This window comes from Vicugna pacos, chromosome 7 (genome assembly GCF_048564905.1).
Source record: "Vicugna pacos chromosome 7, VicPac4, whole genome shotgun sequence".
NCBI lineage: Eukaryota > Metazoa > Chordata > Mammalia > Artiodactyla > Camelidae > Vicugna > Vicugna pacos.
The window spans coordinates 21,148,286-21,175,702 of NC_132993.1; the positions used below are offsets into that span (position 1 = coordinate 21,148,286).

Consider the following 27,417-nt stretch of genomic DNA (forward strand, 5'->3'; position numbering starts at 1 on the left):
AAGGGTTATAGCTGTAATGAGAAGGATGCTAGAAGATTTCAGGAATAGAAGAAAAGAGTAACCAATTTGGGAGAAAGTAGTAATTTCTCTGGGTTGGGGACGAGGTATGGTAAACCTGCGAGAGCTCTTTTCCTGGGACACTTTATAGCACCAATAATTCTAAGCAAGAGTACCATTTCTTAAGAAAATAAAGGACATACATACTCCACAATGAATGTAAACAGTTTTATTTAGAAACAGATAAGGTACCTGTTTGCATTATAGAATATAAAACTGGGTTTACACTCTATAAAAAATAACCAGTATTCAAATTCAAGAGAGCTAGCATTCACAGAACACACAGTGTGGGTGTGTAGCTACTGTTCACCAGCCTCAGGCTTGATTTTAACCAAAAAAAAAAAAAAAATTGTCCAGGGGAATCATTAGAGATTAGAGTACAATGCTTACTGATGAGCACCCAGCATCCAGAAGTTGCTGTCTTAGCAGATGAAGGTTTGCTTTCTAAGTGCGTGACTTTAAAATAAGGCCTGGGTTCTCTGTACCTAGTGAGCTGCAAGGCTCTCTTGCCACACAATTCAGGATGTGCCCTCTCCAAGCCAGGGTTGGTGGCATTATTAATTATCTCTGGTCTTCTATGTTTTCATTTTTTTTGTTAGTGGAAGTACTGGGGATTGAACCCAGGACTTTGTGCATGCTAAGCACATGCCCTACCACTAAGCTATACCCTCCCCACTCTGGTCTTCTTAACAATAAAAGTGGGAAATCTGGAAGGCAGAGAATTTCTATTCCCTTGTATCAGGGTTAAAAGAGTGTATCCACTCTCAAGAGCTTGATGCAAAGACTGGGGTGAAGTTACACGATATCTGGCTTTTTACCAGGCCAAGCAGCCCACCTCAACATGATTCTGGAAGACCAAAGGATACACCTAGGTTCAGATTATAATAATCACCCAGCACCACCTGAATGAATTATCCAGAAAGATATATGAAATAATAAAGGTTAGAGATATATATATATATATATACATATTTATCTTAGTAACCTGAGGGCTAAAAATTTAGAATATAACAATTCTTCTCAAAAGAGGTCCATCTGTATGAAAGGGACCAAAAAAGTCAGTTTCCTGTTACGTAAAATACAGGTAAAGTGAGTTGGGTACAGAAGATGGTTTCTTCAGCTCGTTTTATGTCCCTCTCTTTGATAAGGACTGGCAATCTGTTGATCCATGATAAACTTTTTTTTGGCAGTGGGGAGGAGAGATGGGGACATAGGGAGTGATGGGTCAAAGGCAGGAAGGGTGAGCAATGGTCCTCAAACCAAAGAGCCCTTTCATCTTTGAGTCTTAGCTCAAGCTCTCTAGCTGACACAGAAACAGGCCTGGTAGTAAGTGGTTAGCATTCTGAGGTATGAGGATCCCTGGTAAATTCAGCAGCATGTGGTTTTTGGAAACCAGCCCACAAGATAAGAACACTGCAACCAAGCCTCTAACTAATACTGCTATTTAACCACCGTTCAAAAGAGAAAGGGAAGAAAAAAAATCCCCACTACACCGGGAGGTTCTAAGCTTTCATTTAAGGTGGTCCAAATAATCTTTTCTTTATTTTATCTTGGGGTTTCTTAAGAGAATCCTCATCCAGTGATCATTTCTCTAGTTAAAGGCACTTTCAATGACATGATTGGAAAGGAGTACATTTTAACTGCAGTGAAAGCAAGATCAATTCCTTGGAACACCTGGGGAAATAGGAGCTGAATGGGGCACTTACAGTGATTGAATAGGCAAGACAGTCTTGAGCACTCCAACAGATGCTCACCCAGAAAAGTGTGTGCCCTGACAACACTTGTATTTTTCCTTTAGTTTTCCAGCTGTTTCTATGTATAGCTCTGTAAGGAGATCATGCTCACTACTTGATTGATTTTCAAGACACTGGCCCCACTCTTCCCACCACAGCTGTGCTTGACAAAATTAGCAAACAGCTAGTCCTGCAGGAAAGGGGGAAAAATAAAAAAGAATGAATGAAATCAAATTGAGTCAAGCTTTCTTACAGCACAGGGCTCTGTCCTTGCCGAGGTACCACCAGAATCAGCTGCTGGACCTTGAGCAACTGAACAGAGTATGTGGCCCATCCTACTTATGAAACATACTTTTCAAACGACAAGTTCAAGTGTTCTCTCTCTAAATATATATCGTGGGGAACAATTCTTCCCTTTTCTTTCTTCTGAACATTTCTTATTGATCTCAGGCTTAAAAATTAAGTCAGAATTATAAAAATCATATGATAAGGGTTGAGAAAGAGTGAAGGGCTAATGTTTGCCTACAAAGTGTGAGTTGAGGATCTTGATCCTTCATATCATACTCCCAACCAGAGAACAAATACAAAAATAAACACACATGTTATACATAATACAAAGTGTAAATCTACAAACACAAGTGTACTAATTAGAGTTGTTCCTCAGAAGCATGGTTTCCCTCCGGTCCCTCAGAGAGGAGGAGGAATGGGGACGGGATCATTTTTGTTACAGCTTTTCATGTCTTAAAAAGTTTGTAATAACAGTCTCAGTAGCGCAAACAATTTCACGTGAAACCAGAAGCTGTAAAAATAAATTACTTTCGAAGAAACGTGGGTTCCTCTGTCTGCAGCTCAGAACTCATCATGCCGTACTAAGGCCTCACCAAAATCTGTGGCCTGGCTGCCCACAAATAAATCATACTTATCAACAATCTCCTCCTTGGTAAGCTTGCCATCCTGAAATTAGAGAGAATATTGAATTGAGGCAAAATATATTTCAAATTTAGAAACACTGCTATAGTATAGTAGGGGTTAGTGAAGATTTAAGATTCAAATTCCCACTAAATCAATGTGAACTCAATCCTCACTGCCCTCTGCCCCACCCTCCTGCCACACACACACAGAGGAAAGAAAATAGCAATTGATACATTTTTCTTATTAAGAAATTTAAAAGTGGAAGGATGGCAATGATATAGTTCAATAACTCAGTGCTAGGGATACGGGTTTGTTTCCTGAGGAGAAAACTCCCTTTCGAGCAAAATATGGGTCCTCCCCTAGATATGGGTAAATAAGAGGCAAGGAGAGCCTGGTAAAATACTTCAAAGTGACTCGAGTCATTGTCTAAGAGGACAATGATATCTGCTAATATCAAGCACAGTCCTCACCCCCACTATGCCCTAGCCACCAGTCAGATCCCAGACACAATCCCAAACAAAGGCTCAGACACTTAATTCAAGGATTATCTAGGCCAGATTCCCAAGGGATGACTACCTGCGTTTCCCTTTCTCACATTATCCCAGGACACAGCACCTGGCTACTGAAGTGACTGAGCAAAACTCAAAACAGATTGACCCTTAAAAAGGCTCAATGATAAGAAACTGCATGAAAACCAAAGATTAACCTAAATAAAATGGACAGCATTCAAATCTCTGAAAAAATTGACAGGGCTCAGTGATAACACCATTCTTAATGAACCGAATCCCTCAGATAACTGATCAAGGGTAGTTTTAACAGGCTTCAGAGAACCCATTACAAAGGACTTAATTTTAAAAAGCATATTTGATTTAAGAAGAAAATAATCAGCTTTGAGTAGCAAAATGAGCCTGTACTAGATAAAGAACAAAGGACATAACAACAACAAAAAAGCAAAGAAAATTTCTTGGGGTTCCAGAGATAGCAGATGATGCATGCTAGGCACAGGCTATGTCCAGAGGCTCTTTTCTGAGGCCTAAATCCATCCAATGCTGTGGACACTGGGCAAAGGGATTTCTAAAATGAGATCAGCGAGCTAGTGCTGTCCTTTAAGTGTTCAATCTCCAACTTTAGATCCACAACAGATTTAGACTAATTAAGACCTTAAATGCTCTATGTACCTCAACAGAAATTTTTTAGGCAATCCCCTTGAAAAAGACTTTGATTGCTGCAGGTTGTTTGGCTCTGGCCAGACTTACCTTGTTTTGGTCTGATTCATAGACTAGGTGCCTGGCTTCTGCCTCTGCATGATCATAGTCTGAGGGGAGGATCCAGTCTTTGGTCTCTTCCTTATCCATCTTCCCATCACGGTTCTTATCTCGAAACTCAACAAATTGTTCTCTCTCTGTCTTTACCCATTCTGGCTCATCAGCATTTCCATCGTGGCTGTACATGTCACCTGTGTGAACAGACATACATACAAAAATGGGTTTGTCTTTTCCCAAAGACTGCCCAGGCAAATCTGGCCTGACCCTTCTTCCTCACTTATCTGTTTGGAACCTAATAGCAGTTAAAAGGGTACTTTAGGTCAGAGAGACCTTAAGAAGCAAGGTATGTTCCTGAGGCTTAATAATTATTGATTTTGCAACAAGAATATTTCTAGTTGTTGGTCTTGAGTGATATGAGAGCAAAGAGAATCCTTTAAAAAATGCAGAAACAGAGGGAGATGACTAGCATCAAGAAAGGAAAGACTAGCTTTCATAAGACAGCTGTTTCCTACATTCCATTTCACTGCAAGGCAGCTAATTAACCTGACCACTGGTTTTAGAAAGGTGCTGTTTCAAAACCTCAAGAAAACTTGAGGGGTGTTATAAGTCAAAATGTGTACCAGCCAATTACTGTATATATTCTAGAATATATCTCTTAAAATGATGGGCATTTTCTTATAGAACCATAATGCCATTATCACATTTTATAAAATCAACGTTTTGATACTAACATCTTGTCCAAATCTGAATTTCCTAATTATCTTTTAAAGTCTATTTTTTCAAATCACCTGTATGAATAAATGGCAGGTAAGAAATTGCTATGGTATTTAAATTTTATTAGATTTATTTAAAAGTCAATGTTTACAACTAACAGAGATTACTCTTTACAACTATGTAAACTTCTATTTAAAAAAATTTAAAACTTTTTTATTGATTTATAATCATTTTACAATGTTGTGTCAAATTCCAGTGTAGAGCACAATTTTTCAGTTATACATGAACATACATATATTCATTGTCACATTTTTTTCTCTGTGAGCTACCATAAGATCTTTTATATATTTCCCTGTGCTATACAGTATAATCTTGTCTATCTATTCTACAATTTTGAAATCCCAGTCTATCTCTTCCCACCCCCAGCCCCCTTGGCAATCACAAGTTTATATTCTATGTCTGTGAGTCTATTTCTGTTTTGTATTTATGCTTTGTTTGTTTTTTTTTAGATTCCACATATGAGTGATCTCATATGGTATTTCTCTTTCTCTTTCTGGCTTACTTCACTTAGAATGACACTCTCCAGGAGCATCCTCGTTGCTGCAAATGTATTTAAATATTTTAGATGTCAACGTTAAAATGTGTAAGGTAATAAATACTGTTTGTCAAAATTCTTTTAGGAATTTTGCAAGTGAAAGTCTGAAGACTCCTAAAGACTCCTAAATAATACTATACTCAAATAAGTTTACATGCATTTTATGTAAGGTATGGGAACACATCTAATATAAGACTACAATAGTTATTTATTTGTGATAAAGGTAATTCGTATGTTGGGACCCACGAAATGCAGGCTGCCCCTGTGGCCTGGCCGGTGCCACAAATGTAAACCTAAATCAGCCTGCACTTAGAGAAAACACCTCACTGCCAAAGAAACTGAACATACACACACAGATCACAATCCTCCAGCTCAGCTTTAGTCAGCTGACTTTACTCTAGAAAAGAACTGCTATCCTTATGAAGGAAATCCCTGACCTACTAGCCAGTCATGCCCTGCATCTGAGTTGCTCATCTAATGCTCTATAAGACCTTGCCCAAAATCCCTCAGGAAAAGTGCTCTACTGCTTGTGAGGTACTTTACTCCCCCAGTCCCTGGATTGATTTCCCCTGAATAAAGGACATCAAACTTTCATTTTCCTGAACTTGAGAATTAAGAGTAGAACTACTCCTTCTGTCTTAAACACAAATTAGCAGTTTTCAGAGCAGGACTTGCCAACTTTTCCCCCCATGCTACAGCCCATTCAGAAGACACAGTATTTGTAGGATCCAAAGGACCAGCACCTTGCCTAGCTGTCCTGTCCCGGAGACCTTTCACAGTATGTAGATTGGGAAGTTCTGAATTAGAAAAGGAATAAAAGTTTTAAAAGACATACTTTTAATAGAAACTAGAATATACAACATAATATAAGTGCATCTTAAAGCTGAAGAGTAAAGAACAATACTATTTAATTCTCCATTTAAAAAAATTTGATCTATATTATATTAAGGAATTATTTTTTGAGATTATATTAAAAAAATTTAGAGCTACGTATGTACCTTAAGAGATTTAAAACCAAATGTTTACAGAGGAAATGAGATGATGATTGCGATTTACTTCAAAATAATAAAGTAGGTAAGAAGTGGACGTGGATTTGAAAGGACTGGCCATGAGTTGATGGCTGCTGGGGATGGGCTCAAGTACAAGGGGATTTATTACACTATTCTATTTAATTGTGTGTATGCTTGCAATGCTCTCTAATACACTTAAAGGGTTCAACAGTGTAATTCTGGGGACACATTAATGTTAAATGTAAAAGAGACAAAGACCATTTGTTTCTTTTTCCTCTCTCTCAACAGGGTAGAAACTAGTACACCCCTAGAAACTGGAAAATACCATTTGGGAGACTTTTAGCTTTACGAAGCCCAGCACCCCAGATGTCAACACACACACAGTTGATAGTTTTAGTAGCTTTAAGATACAATTCCTCCCTTGGATCTGTATGATGGAGAGGGAGACAGAAATGTCTCCTTATTTGGCCTCAATGCTTGATAAATAATGGTACTTAACAGTTATAAAACATAATTCCTCCCCTCAGGAAGTTCAATTGAGTTCCTCACAGTTTTAGCAATGGTGACAATATGGCAAAAAAACAAGAATTAAAAGATAAAATATTTAAAAATAGAAAAAGTCAGTTTTGAAATGAGCTCAGTAAATGCACCCAGGCATTTATTTCCACTGTGTTGATGAACTCCACTAAAAACAAATCATTTTGGAAAAAAATTCTATCTTCCATTGCTTACCCCTCTTTCTCTAAAACTCAAAGTACATCATTGCGTCTTAGAAGAAAAGAGTAATCAAGGAATAATTCAACTGAAATAACTCTAGAAAATAAATAGCAGACAAAATCTAAGTAAAGGAGTGACTTGTTCAATACACTGAAGTGACATACAGGGATAGAGGTCAGGCTCAGGTCTTCCTTTTACACTTAAACATTTCAGGTAAAGATCAGAGGTCTAAAAACAGTTTTATGAAACACAAAACCAGTGATGCACCAAAATTAAGTTACTATAAGTAAAAATAAGAATGTGAAATATAAAATTATCTAGTATTTTTCATTCCAAAATGGAATGACATTTCTAACAGAGACATTTGTAGTATCTTCCAACTCTTCTCCTTTACTTATGTTAATTTTCATCACATTAATTATGAAATAATTTGCTCAAATATTTGGTAAGAGAGGGAGCTTTTAAAACAATGGGAAAAAAATCTTAAAATTATTTTGAGGATAATAAAAATAGCTTTACTTGGGAGAAATCAGCCTTGGGAGAAATTAGGTGTAGCATCTCAAATAAACAGACAACTAAAAGGAAAAATGGCAGAAAGGAGCAACTTAAAAAAAAAAGGAAACTAGTGAGAGAATCTGGACAGAAAATACGAACAGAATACAGTGAAAAGGAAAGACTATAAAAGGAATCAGCAACTCCGGATTGCTTGTTCACCTGTCTCTTTTATTTTATTCCCTAGTTTCCTAACATCAGTCAAGGTTCCCTGCAACTTTTTTTTCTTTAAATGTTCATTACTTTAATTTTTAAAGGACATTGTGCTGTACACCAGAGATCGTCACACTGTAACTGACTATACTTCAATTAAAAAATAAAAATAAAACAAAGTAAGAAATAAAAACGTACACAGGAGAAGCCATGTTTTACACAGGAATACACACATTAACAAAGCATTTCCTAGTTTTCCAAAACTCTATTTTATCAGTCTGAAATTTATAAATTAAACATATCAGAACCTTTTAAGTTAAAATAAAGTCCCGGAAACTACTGGATATGCTAGACTTTTCTCAAGATCAAATGAGCAGAGAATGTGAATATGGTTTGTGTTAAGTAAGGTTTATTGTTAGCTTTATTGCTTATAGTCTGTAAGATGCAACTTTATTGTGCCTTTGCAAACAGGATACATTTCTTAAAAAACTGATCAAAACTTTCCATACATACATATGCAACACTATTGTTACATAACTATAGAAATACTATAGAACCGAAGAGCACAGGGTAAGCAAAAGAAATACAATCCTGAGACATCTGAACAAGATGATTTGATGAATCCTTTTAGTGTGAGTTTAGAAAACACGAAGTGGGGGGAAAACACATGCACACTGCAGCAAAATACATCATGAGCAAAATACATTAAATACCTGTTCTTCTGTTAGATAGTTAGGGGTAAATGGTGAATTTCAGACACACACACACTCACTCAAGCTCCGGTTTTCTTCTGCTTCCCTCCCATCCCCAATACATTCACTTCCACCCCTTTCCAAAAGATCAGGCACTAAGTCCTAGTGAGCCTCACATTTGCCTTGCTAGAGAACATTTAAGTGACTGCTAAAATAAGAGTGCTGGTCCTCAACCATAACATGAAACAAAGCATGTGCTATAAGCCAATTCCAGCTGCTTCTGCCTCTGGAAGTAAATAGAGCATATGCTCACAAGAGTTTAAAACTGTAGAGGGAATCCCTGCAACTCTTTACTGTCAATTCCACGGGGCATCTGGGATGTACTCTATCAGTGCCGTCCACTATAGGAACCGCTAACTACATGTGGCTATTGAGGACTTGAAATGTGGCTGTTCTAAATTGAGATGTGTTATAGTGTAAAACATACTTTTGAAGATCTGTATGGGGAAAAAAAACCTTCAACAATGTATATAGATAACATGTTGAAATTATAGTATTTTGGAATATTAAGTTAAATAAAACACACTATTAAAATAAATTTCATCTGTTTCTTTTTATTCTTTTTGATGTGGCTATTAGAAAAGTCAAAATTACATATGTGACTCACATTTACATTTTGACTGGCCAGTGCTGCTACTGTTTATCATGACTCACTGTTCCTCATGCTGGTCTGACTTAACCATGTGCTAAGAGTTGGCCCATGGGGATAATTTGTTTCTACTGGTGAACATATAGTCTCAGATTGTTCTAAGAAAAACACTAGAAACAGACTTACCAATATACTCTTCTAGATCAATCAAACCATCAGCATTCTTATCTATATCCTCCATTGTTTCCTAGACAGAAGAGAATACTTAGAGTTAGTATCTGGATTACTTAAGTTTAGGCAATTATTTATCATTCATTAAAACATACACACATATATGTGTATATGTATATGTGTGTGGGTATGGTTAAACCATAAGAAATTGCTGTTTTTCTAGCTGAAAGAATGATAAAATATCATTTTTGTATGCTTCAACTTAAAATAACTATAGACTTCCTGAAGGAACACAGGCATTGCTTAATAATGAACTACCCCATCAAGCCCATGATGATCTGGTAGCCCTCGTCACACTCAAGTTATACTAACAGGAGATATGACCAGTGAATACGTCTACAGCCACAGTTTATGTTTTATCAGTTAACTGCCTTCTGTGAGAATCCTTTAGTATCACTGTTATTACTCAGTGTCTGGTATTTTAAAAAATAGGATTTTCCCTCATGCTTACAATATGCAGCGACCAATGAAATGGTAAAATACATTAACTGATGGTAAGTATTGTCATTCTAAACAGAAAGCACCATCAAGATCACAGAAAAACAGGGTGACAAGCTTGGACTCAATCTGGCCAGCACTTTTTTACTCTTCTCAATACAGAGGAAAAGCTAAGGAGGAAAGAGCAAAAGCAACAAAAAGAGAAAGTTTCCAATGAGAATTCTTGCTCTCATCCACCTGTACTACTATATCCTTCATGTATTCATACTCCTCAGGGTGCAGGAAAGCTGTGAATTCCTCCTTTGTGGCAATGAGGTCTCCATCCTTGTCTGCCATTTTAAACCTCCGCTCATCTCTAACCATCATCTGTTTATAGTTAAATCCATCATCAGGGTCTGGATCATCTAGAAAACAAAAATTTAGATCAAATCTTAAAAAACTTCAGAAAACATGAAAATGTATGGGGAATCAATTTCCAAGAAAGATAAACCAAGTACTGAAGAATTAATTTTGATCATACAGGTGAAACTGCAGCAGTATAAAGACATTTAGTTTTGGTAATCAAAGACCTCAGTCAGGCTTGAGTCAAATATAAATGCTTGACATTGAACATGGAATCCTGGCTCCTGGACTATGTAATCCATTATGTAATGCTTCACTGTTACTGGCATTAGGGCTACTAGAGGGCTTGAGTCTTCTAGTTATATCTGAGCAGAAGTGCCTGGGTTTGAATCCTAACTGCCTGGGTTTGAAATCCTAACTCTACCACTTCTTAGCCATGGGACTTTGGGCAAGTAATTTATCTGTGCTTCAATTTACTCATCTGTAAAATGGAGATGATAACAGTGCTGGCTTCACAGGACTGTTATGAGATTAAATCAGCAAATAAATCGAAGTTAAGTGTCTAGAACAGTGCCTGGCATAGAGTTGACTTTTAATAAATGTTAGCTATTGCTATGTTTATTAAACTTTAGGCTCTCATCAAGAAGCCAGCTATCAAAGGCCTTCTGTCTTATTATATAGGCCATTTGGATTCAAGCATCCTTTGAAAGTCACACTTTAGTTTTTTCAGCCAACTCAGAAATATACCATGAGTTACAAGTACTGTTCACTACCCTCCTTTCATTTTTGTAAAATTCTAGAAAATGCAAATAAGTCTAGAGTTACAGAAAACAGATCAGTGGTTGCCTAGGGACAGGGGATGGGGAAGGTGAGGATTATGAAGAAACACAAGGAAACTTTTTGGGGTGATGGAAATGTTCATTTATCTGAATTATAGTAATAGGTTCATTGAGTATACACATGTCAAAACTCATCAACTGTGCATTTAAAATATGTGCAGTGTATTGTATTGTCAATTATAGCTCAATAAAGCTGTTACAAATAAATAAATATTAGACTACAACCAAATTGAACTTGGGCCTATCCATCTGTTAGGATGTTGAACTACACAAGCAGTATTTATTTAGCCTATATAAGAATCTAGAAAAATGACATTTAAATTGAAAAAATGTGGAGTTAATGGCAGAAAAGGGAAAAAAAACTTTTCAAGCTGAGTTGCTGTGTGGACCAAATAAGGTAACATGTGAAGATATTTTGAAAAGTAAAAGAGATCACATTAAAGGTAAGAAGTGATTGTTCCTGTAATATACTGATCAAATAAAAAAAGATACAGCACTAGTTTCATAAAAAAGACCCACAGGGCCTCTTAACAATAACATTACACTGTTGACTTTTGATACCGTAGTTCAATCTTTCCATACTTCAAGCACAGTTTTAAAAAAACCCCAACAATAAACTACTGCTCTATTTTGAGAGCTGAGCAGCTTGAAGCTTCATTCTTTGATGAGTGTCAAAATTCAGTACGACAACTTACTGAATCATGGGGCTTTAGGGACCCTATATTATATACTCAAAGCCATTAATAGGTTGGAGATAGAGAATTTAAGGAAAATATCACCTTTCTCAAATACTAAGCCATTTCTTCTAAACAAGTAAGGCTTCAGTACCAACTATGTAACATAAATAAGAAAGATAACAGAAGACAACTTACATATTAAGGCTGGATTCTTAGCTAAGAGCCCTTCCCTCCTTCTTAGGTAAAACATGGTGACTAAAATCACGTAGCCTGATAACATACACATATGTAAGGATGAGAAAGGAAGATGTAAAAACTTTTAACGACTAAACTCAGGTGTCTATCATCACTACTCGGAGTGTCGTTATCTACCCTAAGCACCAGTTTACTAGGCTAGTCAGCCTGCACGCAGCTACGGGTAAGCACTTGATCTAGTGTTGGTATAGGCAGGGTGGATCTTGGTATCTCTTATTTCACTTGTGGCAGAGAAAGGGTTAATTTTTTTTTTTGTGGAAAGCAGATACATTATTTATAAGCTAAGATGATTTATACCTGAACTCAAATTGAATCAAGAACACATTCTCACAAAAAACTACACATCACTTTTGTAAGGCACCTCACTACCCCAAGCACTGTCCACCCACAGGCCTCCAGGGAAAGATGCCTTATAAAGACATTGCTTCTCCAGCCAGTGCTTCAGCTTATGCAGTCTCAGTCAGTAGAAATACCCGTTACATTGAATCATTTGCTCTATGAGGCAACAAAGCTCTCAACAAATTTTTTATACACATAATCATACAAAGAGTTTAAGATTCATTCCAGACAACAAGTGAGTGCCTAGGTCTGAGCTGAGATTTATTAACATACCATCCTGTTGAGATCACCAATAGCTTACCCTTTGCTTTCTATTTATAATTAATTCCAAATAAATCAGGACGGTGTTGTGTCTCAGTAAGAGAGCAAGAAGCACGAACCCCTCTCCATCTGTACTGACTTTTTAATACACATGTTCTTAATTGAGTGAAGGATATGTTTGGTTCTTGGCTAAGTGTCAAGCATGGAGAGAGACTGCCACTTCAGTCTTAGGAATGAGAACAAGCCTGCTACAGAAATAAGTCTGTTCACCAGAAATGCATGCAGTCCTGTAATTAACACGGACAGCTGGCTATCCAGTGGGGGAAAGACCATTATATCCTTACTGCCTGTTAGTAATGGAGTGATGGAATAATGCAGTGATAGAGAATGCCTGTTTTAACACAGAAATTTACCTAATTTCCAGAATAAAAATGCAAGAAGAAACATTTGTACATTCTTGCCTCAAGTTGTAACCATATACAATAGAGGAATCTCACTAACAAAGACACCCTAAGTCATCAACTCAGTAAGATTGCCACCTAGCATTCAACAGCAGGCAAGTGTAATAGTAAAAGACAATTATTAACAGGTGGCCAAGCATACAAGCTACCAAATCAAGCTACCAAGAAAGCAATCAAAGTCACATTTATTTGCCTTCAAGCATTTGCAAAGCAGGCTGATAAATTCATGTGCCAGAGAAAACAAATGGGAAATAGTCAATTCTAAACTTCAGTAAGCAGACATACTAAAATAGTTAAATTCCATCAAGGAAAGCTATTATACTTGATCTTTATTTCATTAAGGAAAGACAGAATTTCCCTCCTATTCTTACCAGTTACAAATGAATCTAATTTGGTCTGAATTTCAGCTCCAACAATTTAATGTGACCATGTCAATAGACACCTCAAAGCCTCTTGCTTTTCATTGTTGGAACAATGCAGTCTTTTAAAAACAAGATCTACTCAAAAAATGATCTGAGGGATGACAGAAGGAAAAAACAGGGAAACATATCTGAAATACTATAGATGTAAAAGATGCCAGATCTCAGAAAACCAAAATTCAACAAATTTCAAAAAATACACAATATACAAATTTAAAATTAATAAAGTGAAGGAAAATCAGCTCAGCATCAAACTATCTAAGATAAGCATAACTGCTTCTTTCCCTTCACTGCGTGACCCATTTGTTTCTTTGACTCAAGACCATGGTCTCTGCCAGGCTGACATCTTGCCCCTTACCCAGGTAAGTGCCATAAGTCACGTTTCTGTACTCATCCCAGGAGATTAAGCCGTCTTGATTCAAATCAAACTCCTGCCATTGGTTTTCAACATTGTCATATATGTATTTCTTCTGGGCGTGCTTAATCCAGGATTTCAGCTCCCCCTCCGTCACAAACCCATCTTTATCCGCGTCTATTTTATCTACAATCATTCTACAAGACAAAACAGTTACGTTTCAAGGTGCCGGCTCCACAGACTTTTTCCCCCAGATAGTAGGGACCTACCTAAAACGTAGCCGTAGGTGGCATTTTTATACTCCTCCCAGGAAACGAGGCCGTCCTCATTGAGGTCATGCCCCTTCCACTGTCGCTCTACATCCTCGTAAATCCAGCGCTTTTGGGCAAATTTAATCCAGTCTTTGAGCTCATCCACAGTCACAAACCCGTCCTTGTCGCCATCTATTTTACTTACAATCTTTCTGTAGAAAATGCAGAGAAATCCAGCAAGAGGTTAAAAGGACACAAGGCTCTGGACTTAGCCAGCTGTGTGCTGTGGCCACAGGTGTTGCTCAGGGCTAAAGCATGGAAATAAAAATTGTCTCCAAAACAAAACTGCCAGACAGGCAACTAAAAATTTTCTCTTAAGTGCCTGTTACTGGTCTGTAACAAGCCATCCGGAAAGGGCAAGCACAGTCCATGGGTGGTGTACTTGGACTATCCCTTTAGTGGTAGGTTTCAGCCAATGGTCAGAATTTAGGAGTGAATATTCATTCCTATCTGGGTTCTCTACTCTTAGTATCAAACAACATGCAAATCTTCATATATATATAAAATATATATATATAGTTTTATTGCTTTCAGAAGAATCTGAATATCTGGGTAAGTAATCACAACCACTGACTTAAAATTCAAAAATTTAAACCAGACTTTAAAAAATTCAGCTGCATTTAACAAAAAAACAAAAAACAAAACATTTTAGTTAAAAATATATCAAAAATAGTTCTGGGATCATTTATACCTAAAGTCAGGATTATTATTGAAACCCCAAAACAGGTATACAAAGACAGAAGCATGTTTATTTTTTAAAAAATGGCTAGCAGTTTATTATATACTATGTTGAACTGGATTTTTACATATAACCACAAAAACAGAGAGCTCTGAAGAAGTAATGTGGTAAGAATGTATACACCTGATAATGAGAATGTTAATAAGCTGAGAGGGTTAGGGTGCAGATGATAAAGCAAAACTACAAAGCTAAAGAGTCAATATATTTTGCCCTTCATGAGTTTCTTTCTTCTAGATCGGTCATCATAATGACAGACATTTAAGGATTTGTTTAAAGATTTCAAAATTTGTGCATGAGATGAAAACTCCTGTTTAAAGATGCAATCACCTACTTAATAGAAGCTCAGATAGCCTATGAAGTTACAAGAATTTTGAATCAAAACTTCCAATGGAATTGAAATCTTGGCCAACTCCTATGCCCTATATTTGTAGGACTGAAAAGGACTGTCATTTGGTAGCAAATAATGTCGTTTCCCAGTTTGTGTTCATCTCACGAATAAAACATTGGAAAGTGATAAGAATCACAGAATATAAGCAACACTGAAAATTTCATCCTGATATTGATATGGTGTTAGCCATGACTATCCTATATCCTATAATTAACAAGCATTTTCCTTCAGAGAATGTGTAATCTTATAGCTTTTGCTCTAAAATGTTAAAAGGTAAAGCAGTAAGAAGTCACTTCTTAAATATTCTATCTACATACACATGGGACAAAAAATTTTTTACAACTTCAACCCTGTTGAATTTTAATAATATTAATAAATTGAGTTTTTAACAGTCCAAAAACTCCTAAATTATCTCTTTTGGGATCCAGCTTGTGTCCAAAAAGTATTGGTTACCAAGAGTGCCACTGTACCATTAAGAAAAAAAGGGCAAGGTATCAGAACCTCTCTCATTCCCAAAAGAAGATTTTAAACTATTATAAATACCCTAACGAGAAGGATCACTCAGATTAAAAAAAAAAAAAAAGGCATATGACTGTTCAAGATGGGCTTTTCCAAAAGAAGCTGGCTGAATGCCATTCTATTTATTCCAGCAGAAATATCCCAAAAGGTTTAATTCAGAGGTTAGCAAAATTTTTTCTGAAAAAGGACAGATAAGAAATATTTTTGACTTTGTGGGCCACATATGGTCTATTACATATTTTAAAAACAACAACCACACACACACACACTCATTTAAAAATAAAAAAGCCATCCTTATCTTGCTGGCCATTCAGCCTCAGACAGTTGTGAAAATACAACGGAAGTGGACATGTCCTATTTTAGGCATGAAGCTCTAAACTCTGATCTTTAAAAGCCTGTATAAATTTATAAAGCTAAGGGTGTTGTATTTCTGTGACACTGGAGAATCCTACAGACGCAGTCATGATGCCACTAAATAAGCATTTACTCCAGGACAGATACAATGCCCTTAGTGGACCTTACGTTATTTCTAAGAGGTAACATATACTTCAACATTTCAAAAGGCAAAAAGCAAACCCTTTGATTTTTTTAAGAACCTAGGACAATAAATGGGCTCCAGGAGGGTTCAAAATATTCCAGAAATTTTCAGCATGCAAAATTTTACATATATTCCTGTATATGCACTTTCCGTTAGCTTTCGTTAGACTGCCAAAGGGGCTGGGCCTATGACCCAAAAAGGATGACGAACTGCTGTAGTTCATTTCTATTACAAATAGATCAAGGGTGAGAACTTCTTTATATTAAGGACTGCCATCTCAAAATAAATAAATCATCATTTGAAGGACACATAAGTGAAAATTAAGTATATTTAGACTTCTTGGGGATGGGTTGAGCATATACAAGTAAGAAAAACTGTTCTACTTGTCAACACTCTTCATAAGAAAAAAGGAACTAAAAACTGGATATTAAAATTGTTTTTAAATGCTTCCTGTAGTCTTTTAGCTATTATTACTAAAGATCTAAAAATAGTAGTGAATTCCTGAAACTAGAGCTGTAAACAATTGTCTTAATCTATCTCCTAACAATTACTGGCCTCCTAGATCAGTGGAAAAGAAGGGGAATCTGCTATTCCCAGCTTCTGGTGTAGTCACCTACCAAACAACTTTTAGAAATGCCATAATGAATAAGTTAAAAGAAAAAAAATGTTCACCTGGAATTCTTGCTTTCAAAATTATATCACCTTATAAACTGTGGATATTTACCATTATCCCACAAATTTGGGAGAAGCAAATAGTATTTGGTTCGTTCATACAGTCCATGAAAAACATGATTTTAACCATCTTATTCTAATCAAATATGGAGCCTGCTCATGTGTTGAACTTCTGATGTTTACTGATGACAAAAAGGAACATTTTCTCTCTACTGAAGACTGTTAGCAGAGCTATTCCAGCACCTGCACAGAGCAAGAACACCCTGACTGACAGCAAACCTAAGGGCCCTTCATTATTTAACAGTAATTCTGCAAAGAGACATGTGTAAACCAAAATGCAGGCTGGACATGCACGTTATGAATAGGCAAGACATGAAGACTGAGAACACCCTCATGCACCCCTACCTTCGGCCTGGAATGTTAGCACAGTTATAAGATTAAAATTAAAAGTGAACACAGTCCCTCAAAGTTGGAAAAGCAACCTAACAGAAGACTAACTCTTCTATATATTTGTTTTCTCTATCTACTTTCAAATGTTTTGGGATAGTTTCTCATTTTACATAGCAAAATCCTTTGATTATTTTTGTCAGTATTTAAGGACAAAATATTGCTTTGATTAGCAGATAACCCAATGAAGGAATAAATTTACTCTGAAGTACCACCCAAAGCAAACCCTATAATGTCTTCCATCATAGCACTATCCATGGGCAAAATACTTTTGGAAATTCCTGTGTGGTACAACTTTTCAGACAAATCTTTTGAATGTAGTTCAGAAAGTTACACCAATAGCGCTCAAAGGAGAATTTCTTTTACTAAATTAACCTGGATTTCTTTAAAAAGCAAAGCTTTGAAAGAGCTAAAAAAGACATTCTCAGATCCTCAGTTAGAAACAATCAACTGGAAATTCTACCAAATCAACTCTTTAGGTAAAAAGATGCCTGCTGAGAGAGCCAAAGAGCCTGACCATGGCCCAACTGTTACTGAAATAGTAACGCATACTCAGACGTTAAGACCACTGCTTATTACAAAGGCAAGGTTGATTTGTTTTTGTTTTTAATTAAGCAAATATCTGAGAATGAAACCAAAGCAGGTGAAAGACATTCTCAGAAATCATAAACTCAACAGAAATTAATCAGCCCAGGGTCTAATTTGCAGTTTATTATCCACTCAAAGACTTGGCAAGGGCAATAATAATGAATAGGTCACAGACAGTTTTCAAAAATTAAAAGCAACAAGGGGAGGCTCAGGGGTAGAGTGCATGCCTAGGATGCACAAGGTGCTGGGTTCAATCCCCAGTACCTCCATTAAAAATAATAATAAATAATATAAATTAAATAAATAAAAATAAATATCCCTCCCCAAAAAAGATGAAAGAATAAAAAAAAAAATTAAAAGCAAGAGAGTTGAGAAGAACCCCATGTAATGCTCCTTTGGGATCAAGATGATGCAGTTTAAGCTGAGTCCCATAGTATTTGGCATTTTTATGTGTAAATGACTTTGCTCTGTAGAATGAGGTAAAATCATTTTGTTATTAATGAAGGAATGTAGGAAAGCAAGCAATTAATTCAATTTTAGTGGTAGCAAATCTGTAGTTAGCTTTCAGAAGATGTAGTTCAACACAGCTTTACTGGGTAACTGAGCCAGAAGAAAAAAAAGGAATGAGCGGATTTATAAAGATATGTCATTACTCTAACTAGATCCCTGAGAGCTGACACCTTACCCAAGTCTTTCCTTGCTCTCTTCTGGTGTCAGCTGATCGAAGGTCTTTGCTTCTTCAGCACCCAAGAAGGCATCATGGTCATAATCAAAACTCTGGGCATCATTGTGAACCTTGTCACTGAGCTGAGGCTCATGGTGTACACGATCCTTCTTTTCCGTGGGCTTGCTCAAGGCAAAGGCTGTGCACAGGGACAGGCACATAAGAAACTGTCGCAGGTCCATGATAATCAGATCTTAAAGAAAAAAGAAAGGAAGTTCATTCAGGAAACAGTATGCTTAATAATTAAACAAGAAATTAAAAGCTCATATCCAGTAAAATTATCAATTTGATATTATCCTAAATATTATTACTTAAATCATAAAATAAGTATGGTAGACTATCAGACTTTCCAGTTTTACTGAGAAATTTTCACCAGTTTCCTTCAACTAACTGTAGACTGACAAGAAATTATAGTTTAAAAACATTCACCTTGTAAGAAGTATCCCTTTAAAAAACCAAAGTAGAACTTTAATTCTTCTGCCCAAGTTCATAATATTTAAAAGTGAAAGGACCAAAATTTAAATCCAGACTTACTGACTCTAAATAAAATTTACTTTTTGTATATCAGTGGTCTTGTCTTCAAACCTGGCTGGTTATTAGTATCACCTGGGAAGCTTTTAAAAAATGTTTCCCCTATTGAATTAGAATCTCTGACTTGAATCCAAGCATTTATAGTTTTAAATGGTTCCCAGGGGATTCTGATGGTCATCACATTAGGAACCAATGAAATATTTGGGCAGTTTCCCTGCCTATAGCACCAAGTCATTGCCCATTTCCAGGCACGATGTCAAATCATCTTCAAAGATCAACTACTGAGATGGTACAGTGATGGATAACAACTGCTTTATCATTCTGTATACTTGTGTTTCCCAAATTTGCCCAGGTATAAGGACCACCTGGAGCACTGTTCATAGTATAGATTCCCCAGCCCTACTTCATACCTTCAGAATCTCTGCAGTCACAGGTGATTCTAATGAACAAGCAGAAAGCTGGAACACTTCATCAAAAATAGTGACAAAAATTGCAGAGAAGCTGTAGGATAGCAACCGTTTAGTACTCTTGACAGATAACCTACAGCACTGTCCAGAAAGGTTAAGGTTTTAGAGAAAAAAACTGTAAAATTAAAAATTAAAAATAAAGGAAAAACAAATTTCTTTTGTATAGCACAGGGAACCATATTCAATATCTTGTAGTAACTTTCAATAAAAAAGAATGTGAAAATGAATATATGAATATATTTGCATGACTGGGACATTTTGCTGTACACCAGAAATTGACACATTGTAACTGACTATACTTCAATAAAAAAATGTAAGAAATAAAAATTAAGGGGAAAGATTTCTCCAGACTTTCATATTTTAACTACTCCTTTATCAGGAGAACACAGATTCTGAATGCTTCTCCTCTTGTGGTAAGAATAAGCTTTGCAATTTCACATTATTACTTATTTCCCCTTATGACTAATGGCTCCCTTACTAGATGGGTAGGTGGTTACTGAGCATGAGGCTTGTTGTAGATTGAACTGTGTCCCCCCAAAAGACATGCTAAAGTAGTAATCCCTGGTACCCGTGAATGCGACTTGATTTGGAAATAGGATCTTTGCAGATGCAACTAAGTAAGATGGGCTCTAATCCAATGACTGGTGTCCTTATAAAAGGAAGGAATTTTGGACACAGACACACAAGGAAAAGAATGTCACGTTACAAAAGAGGCAGACTGGGGAGATCATCTGTAAACCAAGAAACGTCAGTGATTGCTGGTATCCACTAGGAACAAGGAAGAACCCTCACCTAGAGATTTCAGAGAGACCATGGCCCTACTGACATTTTGATTTCTAATTTCTAGCCTCTAGAACTGTGAGAGAATAAATTTTTGTCCTTTTAAGTCACCCAGTTTATGGTAATTTGTTACAGAAGCCCTAGGAAACTAACACAAGGTTACAGAGGGACACTGTATCACATGAAAGTTAAATGCATTACCTTGTCCTAATCTACAGATTAAACCATCCACAGGCCTCACCTTCCTCAGGATGTCACCAGTGGAACTACGTAGTCTAAGGCTAATATTTTACATATAAATATTTTTAAAAACATGAATATCCTTTCAGTATAGCTTCCAACTCAGTGATTCTCAATTCAGACTGTACTCTAGAATCATCCAGGGAGTTTTTAGAAATGGCCACTGAACTGCACCCCTAACCATAAATATTTTAAAAAGGCAGCCAGGTTGAGAACCACTATTCTAACCAAACTCTCAAACAGCCATAGTAATAATCTGAAATATGAGAAATGTGATCTGAAAGTATACTTAATATGAAGAAACTGCCTCAAAGTTTTGGGAATTAGAATGAAGGGAGTGATTTTTTTTCAAGGGATAAAGAAATCAAATATGTCAATAAATTAGACATATTCCAATGTATCTATTTCCTTGTAACCCCCAAAGAGTAACTAAAAGAAGTTACATTGTATTTGCTTGGATTTATAGAGCACTTTGGATTTAATAAACTTAAAAATGCTTAGCACAGCTAATGGTGAGCATGTTATATAAAGATTCCTTAAAAATGAAAGGAAAGCAAATAGAGGAATATGTTTAATCCTAACACAATTTAGCTGATTATACAAAGGCACAACTTTATGATGCCCCCATGAACAACTTTCAGGCTGTAAAGGGCATACAAGGGCACTGTATGTGATTGATGGGAAAACAGCTGAGATGGGAGGTCCAGAAATGGCAGAGAAGGATACATCAATGGAGGGTAGAAAGTATTCTAAACAGGACAGAGCCAATAAAACAAACAGAAATGATAGCTAGGGAGATATGGGAGCCAATCAGTCCCCAAGTTCCCATCTTAAAACAAAACAGGTAATCTCACTGGACAGTTGTTAAGAATGATGAAAATCCGTCAGAGGAAACAATGTGAAAGTAACGCCATAAGATTCATGCAGAAAGGGAAAGAAGATGGTTAAGCTGCTCACCAATATTAGAATCTGCCTATGCTTCTGAAAGTTTATCAATGTTCTGCTTCATGTTATCCCATCAAAATGCCCAAAATTGTATACAAAGATGCTTCAATACAAATGTTCAATGATAGTTTATAATGATAAAAAAAATGGGAAATAAACTGAACCAAAGAAGTGGTAAATCCTTATTAAATCTACATTGTGGAATACTACACAGAGGTTAAGAAGAATGGAGTGGATCTATTCGCACTGAAACTGAGAAGGCACTGAGATATGTTAAGTAAACAAAAACAACAAAAAAGCAAGTTGTAAAACAATGTCAAGATCTCATTTATGTAAAAAAACAAAACCAAACAACCTCCCCAGGTTGTTTATATTTATATAAAATATAACATATATGCACAAAAATGGTGTGGAAGAATAAACATCTCTCTATAAATAGTAATAACCCCTAGGCTGAAGGAAGAAGAGATGGGGGTGGGGTGGTGAGGCTGGAGTGGAGTGAACTTTAATATTGTACTCTGTTGTGTTGTCTATTTTTGGTAAATGAGCACACACTTGTGTATTATCTTTTTGTGTATACTACTTTTTAAACAATATTATAAAAATTCTTTTCAATATTAGGTAGCAAAGCAAATATTTTCAAGCCATTTCTCCAGACTAGAAAAGGAGACTGAAGGAAAAACAAATATTCATTTTTAAGACACAAACCCTATTTTTAAAGTAAAACAACATTGCCCTAGGAGAGTAACACTCCAGCCTACCCCTCAATAATTCAACTCATCAATCAGGTCAGTGGAATAGTAAAGAGAAAATCAGTTTTAGTGGCTCTCTTAAAACATCAGAGTATGTCTTTATTTTAGGGCAAAACGAAATTTCCATTTAAAACTACCAGTAATTCTTCAGATAAATAAAACTCTTTAGAGATAAGGAACCAGTTATATTTTGTTATTTCGTGATACACCCAAACAATATCTATAATGTTAGAGGCTTATAGAATCAAGTAAAATCAAGAGTCATTGCAACAGAGGATTTTCCTTATGCCTATTATCAAGGGGATTTCACATCTAGAAAAATTTTATAAATGACTAATTACATCCCCAGAATAAAATACCCGAACAACTCTTGCATAATATGCTGAGAACTTTTGCAAACCCCAAATGTTATAACACAAATAAATGCTTTAGCCCACTAACGCTATCAGGGCCCTGGAAGGATACAGTATAGTTTTGTTACTGTGTAACATAAAGAAATGTAACAGATTGATTCACTGTGCTTTACACGGAAAACTACATGTAAGTTTGAGGCGTAACATCTAGATACAGTGATAAAAGAAGATTTTCAGAGTAAAAGCCAAGTGATCTGGCTTTATCATTTATCCATCTCTCTTTCCTTTCCCTTTTCAATTAACCTTTAATCCTGCCCCTCTACAGATTCCTCCATTCTGCCAATCGATACTTCTCAGGTCATCACAACCCAAAAATCAGTCTTTCTCAGACCCCGATATTTCTTCAAGTGTGCTCCTCCCTCTCCTTCACCCACACAGTCTCTAGGAATTGCTATCTCTGCTTCCTCACCACCTACTGTTACCCTGATATATGGCTTTTTATCTACCACTGATGAAACCGCCTAGAAGTGTCAACAAGGACCACCTGCTGGACAAAGGTTCTGCTACCTTAACCTCTCTGCAGCTGGCAGTGAAAACTCGGCACTTTAGTAAATTTTTAAAAATGCTCTTTGTGCCCACATATTGTCCAAGTAGAAACAAAGGCTATCTCCCCAAGACAAAGGATCTATACTGTGAGATGTGAGAAGAGTATAAAACAACTTCTTATACAGGGCGTCTGAAGAACCACATTATCGCAGTTATTTCTGAAGCATCTTTCTTTTTTCAACCAAACTGAAATCAAATGATAGAAAGCTAAAAGACCTCTCTCTTTCTTCATCATGAAAGCTACACATCAATGGATAACAGAATTATTAGGAAAACATGATCCATTACATAAATGAAGGACTTGGTTGAGTTTTTAGATCTAGAGGTAAATCAACAGCTGTGAAAAATTCATCTTTCCATCTCCCATTTCTCAAATGACCTATAAGTTTCTCTCCCTCAAATTCTGTCCCTCCCTCACTAAGGGTAAGATTTATTATTTTTTCTTAAACAAACAAACAGAAAACTAGACCTGCACTGTCCAGGACACTAACTACTAGCTGCATGTGGCTACCAAGCACTTGAAATGTGGCTAGTGTGAATTAAGATGTGGTGTAGATTTTATATTTATATCAAAAGAATGGTATTTTGTATGTATTGGATTAAATAAATTATTAAAATTAATTTCACATGTTTTAAATATTCACTTGTAAATTTAAAATTACGTATGTGACTTGTATTACATTTCTATTGGATTGTACCACATTAGAAACACAAACTAAAGAGCTAGAACAGAAAAGGTATCAAGTAACTATCATACTTCTGCAGTATGTCACCAATAATGGTCTCCTGCAAAGTTATTTTCATGAACTGTTCCATTTAATTTATAAGGAGAAAAGTTAACAGCATAAATTTGAATTTCTTTCAATAACAATGATAAGCCTTAAGAATCAGTATATTTTACTCATTCAAAAATTTCCTTGAAAGATCTAAATTCTTCCCCTCTCTCTCTTACTTCTTAGTCACTTTTTTAAATAAAAATCCATTGGTCACAGAACACTTAAAAGTAAGTTGTTTCAGGGAAATTTAGATGTCTGGATTAAATTTAACTTCTTAAAACATTAACACTAAATGACCCCACAGTCATTCCGGATGACCAAAGACCCATTGCTCAATGTAAATAGCGGGAGAAAATGGGTGTGGTGGTAAAATTCCAGTTCTCTGAGCTGGATATTCAGGGGAGTTAAAAAACAAAAGGCATTCTTCTATAGTGCAGCAAAAGCAGAATCTCATTGCTTAAGTGTCTACTTCAATTGGGGATTGAGGGCAAGAGCCAGATGGCAATTTAACTATACTAAGGCTCAGGTTATAAAATCTAGGAATTAAAGCTATCTGGTTATCTACCTGATATTCTCACTTTCAGACCTTAGCATAGTACCACTAATGGATTATCACATTAAAGTAATAATGTCATCCTTCAGATTTGGTAAGTCATAATGACAAACTACTTATTCAATGTTACTCTAGCGATGGAACAGAAAAGGAACATTAGTTCACTAATACATTCTAATTAAATTACTTGTGTGACTGACAGCATTTATAAGACAGTTGAATATATAAAAGTGCAAAATTTGTCTGTAGAAGAAGAGCTTTGAAATGATAAACTATTATTTAGGTTTTATTAGTTCTATAACCAAAGAACCCCAGTACAAACTTAAATTTTTTCTTGCTACAAAGAAAAAAATTTTCCTTAAGAAAAAAGTTCTAGAAATCCTGGGAGAATGAAAGTTTCCTTTTCGCTGATGAAAACTTCAATACCTAATTAATTGCCATAGGAATGCTATGTAAAATGTAGGGACAAGAGTTTTGATTTCTAGTTGTAATTTTCTGTGCACGTGTAAGATGCATAAAATTCTTGGGAATTTGGCAGTTACTTTAGCTCAATCTTCCTTTAGTGCCAAATATAAATAAATAATTAAAAAACCCTAAATGAAAAGATCTATCTACTATGATCACTCTGGATGGAAGTGATCTGTACACATTCCTCTAACTTGTTTGTTCCACTCCACAATAATGATTATAGGCTACCTTAAGTTGTCTCCTTAGTGCCTCTACAGATGGACATTTTTGGGACGCAGGGATCTCAGCTAATATAAATTAATACTCCTCTATAGTCCCTAAAACAGTGTTTTGCACTTTTAATCTACAAATACACTTTACTGGATTAGTTGGACAGTACTTGGCAGCAACATACTTCCTGCCTGCCACCAGTGCTTCCGAACCCAATTCCCCTTACCGGATCCGGCCATCAGCCAGCAACAAGAAAAGTGTTATTTAGGCTGTTTTAACTCTAATACATAAATTATAATATCAACAACACCCATATTTAAGAGTTCCTAGAGAGAGAGGATCTAGGACCTCATGTCCTAGCAAGCATCTCCAATGGCTATTCCTGGCTATACACACTTGTGCTTCCAACACCCCTGGCACAACTGTGTGTGTGCCGCACACACAGAAAATGCGTGCTAAAATCAATGTACTGATCTCCAGTACTGGTGTAACGTATGTACAATGTCATCAGTAAGTACCTTTTGACACATCACTGGACAAATGGAAGCAAATAACTATATTAAGAGTTATGACTAGGAGTTGATTTCAAAGATGTATCCAAGTACTACCTACTCAGGCATACTCAATTCATCTTGATCAGCTCATGTTTCTCCTAGCTGTGATTCTCAAAAGACTCATACTGGAGACACCTGAATCACTGTAAATCTCAGATTACGTCTAGGCAAATTCATCCTCTCTCCACACAAATACAACTTACAGGTTATCTCTGGACCCTCACTTGTACTATATTACGTAAATTCTTCAGTGATGACTATGGTTTGGTACCTGGTTAACTAAATCTACTGATTGAGGACAAATATGCATTTGTCTTGTGTCAACTTTTATTATATGGCAAAGAATAATTTATCAGAAATTCCATGGTTTCTTACCCCCCAGCTACAAAAATAAATTAAAAATTTTACCCTGATTCACTAACGTTGACTTGATGGTTCATACCAGGAAGCGAATGCAATTCAACTCTCAAAGACACTTTTCTGGGATTTTATACACTTAGGAATTCAGATCAAAGGCTCTTAAGTTTTAGAAGGAGCCCTACCGAGCTTTGCCTCTATGCAAAAGCACCTTTCTGAACGGCAAATCACACTACTCTTAATCAGGGAAGCTGTCGGGAATTAAATTTACTTATCACAGCATGCCAAAAATCAGAAGTAGGGTCTGGGTCTCGAAAACAAAGTAAAAATGCAATTCCTTAACGAAGCTTTTAAAACTATTTTCTGTCACTGACTGAAGCATGCAGCCAACATGGAAACTCGAAATATTTGTCTTTTTTTTAAAATTATCAAGAGTTTAAAAAAAAATCAGTGTCTTCAGGCTTTCTTTCCCCGTTGCTTCTACACCCTCAAAGTCAGCGAACACGACTTCCTTGGCCGATGCACCGTCCTCTCGGGATGTGGCCTTGGGGCGGGGCTGGTGGACACAAGCAGGCCGGTGTGTGGGAAGTGGCCGGGAGCTGTAACAATAACGCTATCTGACTGCCCTCCAACCTTCAGGAGGCAAACAAGAATGACCCTTTAGGACGAGGGACTTGGTGACTGACGGGGCCCAGGGACAGAAGACGTGGCAAGCCAGGCACAAAACAGTACAACACAAGACAGAAAGCCGGGAGTCGGAGTTCGCAGGGACCCAGGCGCTTTTCCAGAGCTCGTCGGAAGGCGAGCGGCGGCCTCCGATCCAGGCTGCGCGCCGGAGGCCGGGCAGTCGTGAGCAGGCTCAGGCCCCGGAGCCCCGAGCTAGCAGATACAGGGGCCCCAAGCCAAAGAAGCCCTGACGCACCAGGAACTAGGCTCAAATGACAAAAAGAAAGTGAAAAAGGAGGCGGCGGCGGAGGGGCCGTGCACCGCGATACTCACCTTTCCTTGTAGCGCCCACAGCCCAGGGTGCCGCGGCCGCCGCTCACCCACCGGCTCAGCTCCGGCGCACAAGCACCGCCCCACCGGAAGCGGCCCCGCGCTCCGCCCCCATCCGCCTCGCCGGCAGCTCCGAACCAATCATCAACAAATCTGTAGCGGACGCATAGCTTTCCCGGACAGCCATTGGTCCCACGGCCACGTAGTCGTGATTGGCTGGAAAGCGCCACGTCCCCG

At 36.9% G+C, this 27,417-nt stretch overlaps 1 protein-coding gene across 2 annotated transcripts; it reads right to left on the reverse strand.

The window, feature by feature from the left end:
* Positions 1-206: 206 nt before the first annotated feature.
* On the reverse strand, positions 207-27,292 carry CALU (calumenin). 2 transcript variants are annotated; one of them, XM_006202270.4, is made up of 7 exons: positions 27,184-27,292; positions 18,554-18,785; positions 13,670-13,863; positions 9,956-10,122; positions 9,236-9,296; positions 3,959-4,158; positions 207-2,744 (listed from the first exon to the last, which is right to left on the reverse strand). In XM_006202270.4, exons 2-7 carry the CDS (start codon positions 18,772-18,774, stop codon positions 2,640-2,642), a joined length of 948 nt encoding a protein of 315 aa, XP_006202332.1. In that variant the 5' UTR covers positions 18,775-18,785; positions 27,184-27,292; the 3' UTR covers positions 207-2,639. The 2 variants fall into 2 exon arrangements, with proteins under 2 accessions (XP_006202332.1, XP_006202331.1); XM_006202269.4 differs by lacking the exon at positions 13,670-13,863 and adding an exon at positions 13,936-14,129.
* Between the last annotated feature and the right edge of the window lie 125 nt (positions 27,293-27,417).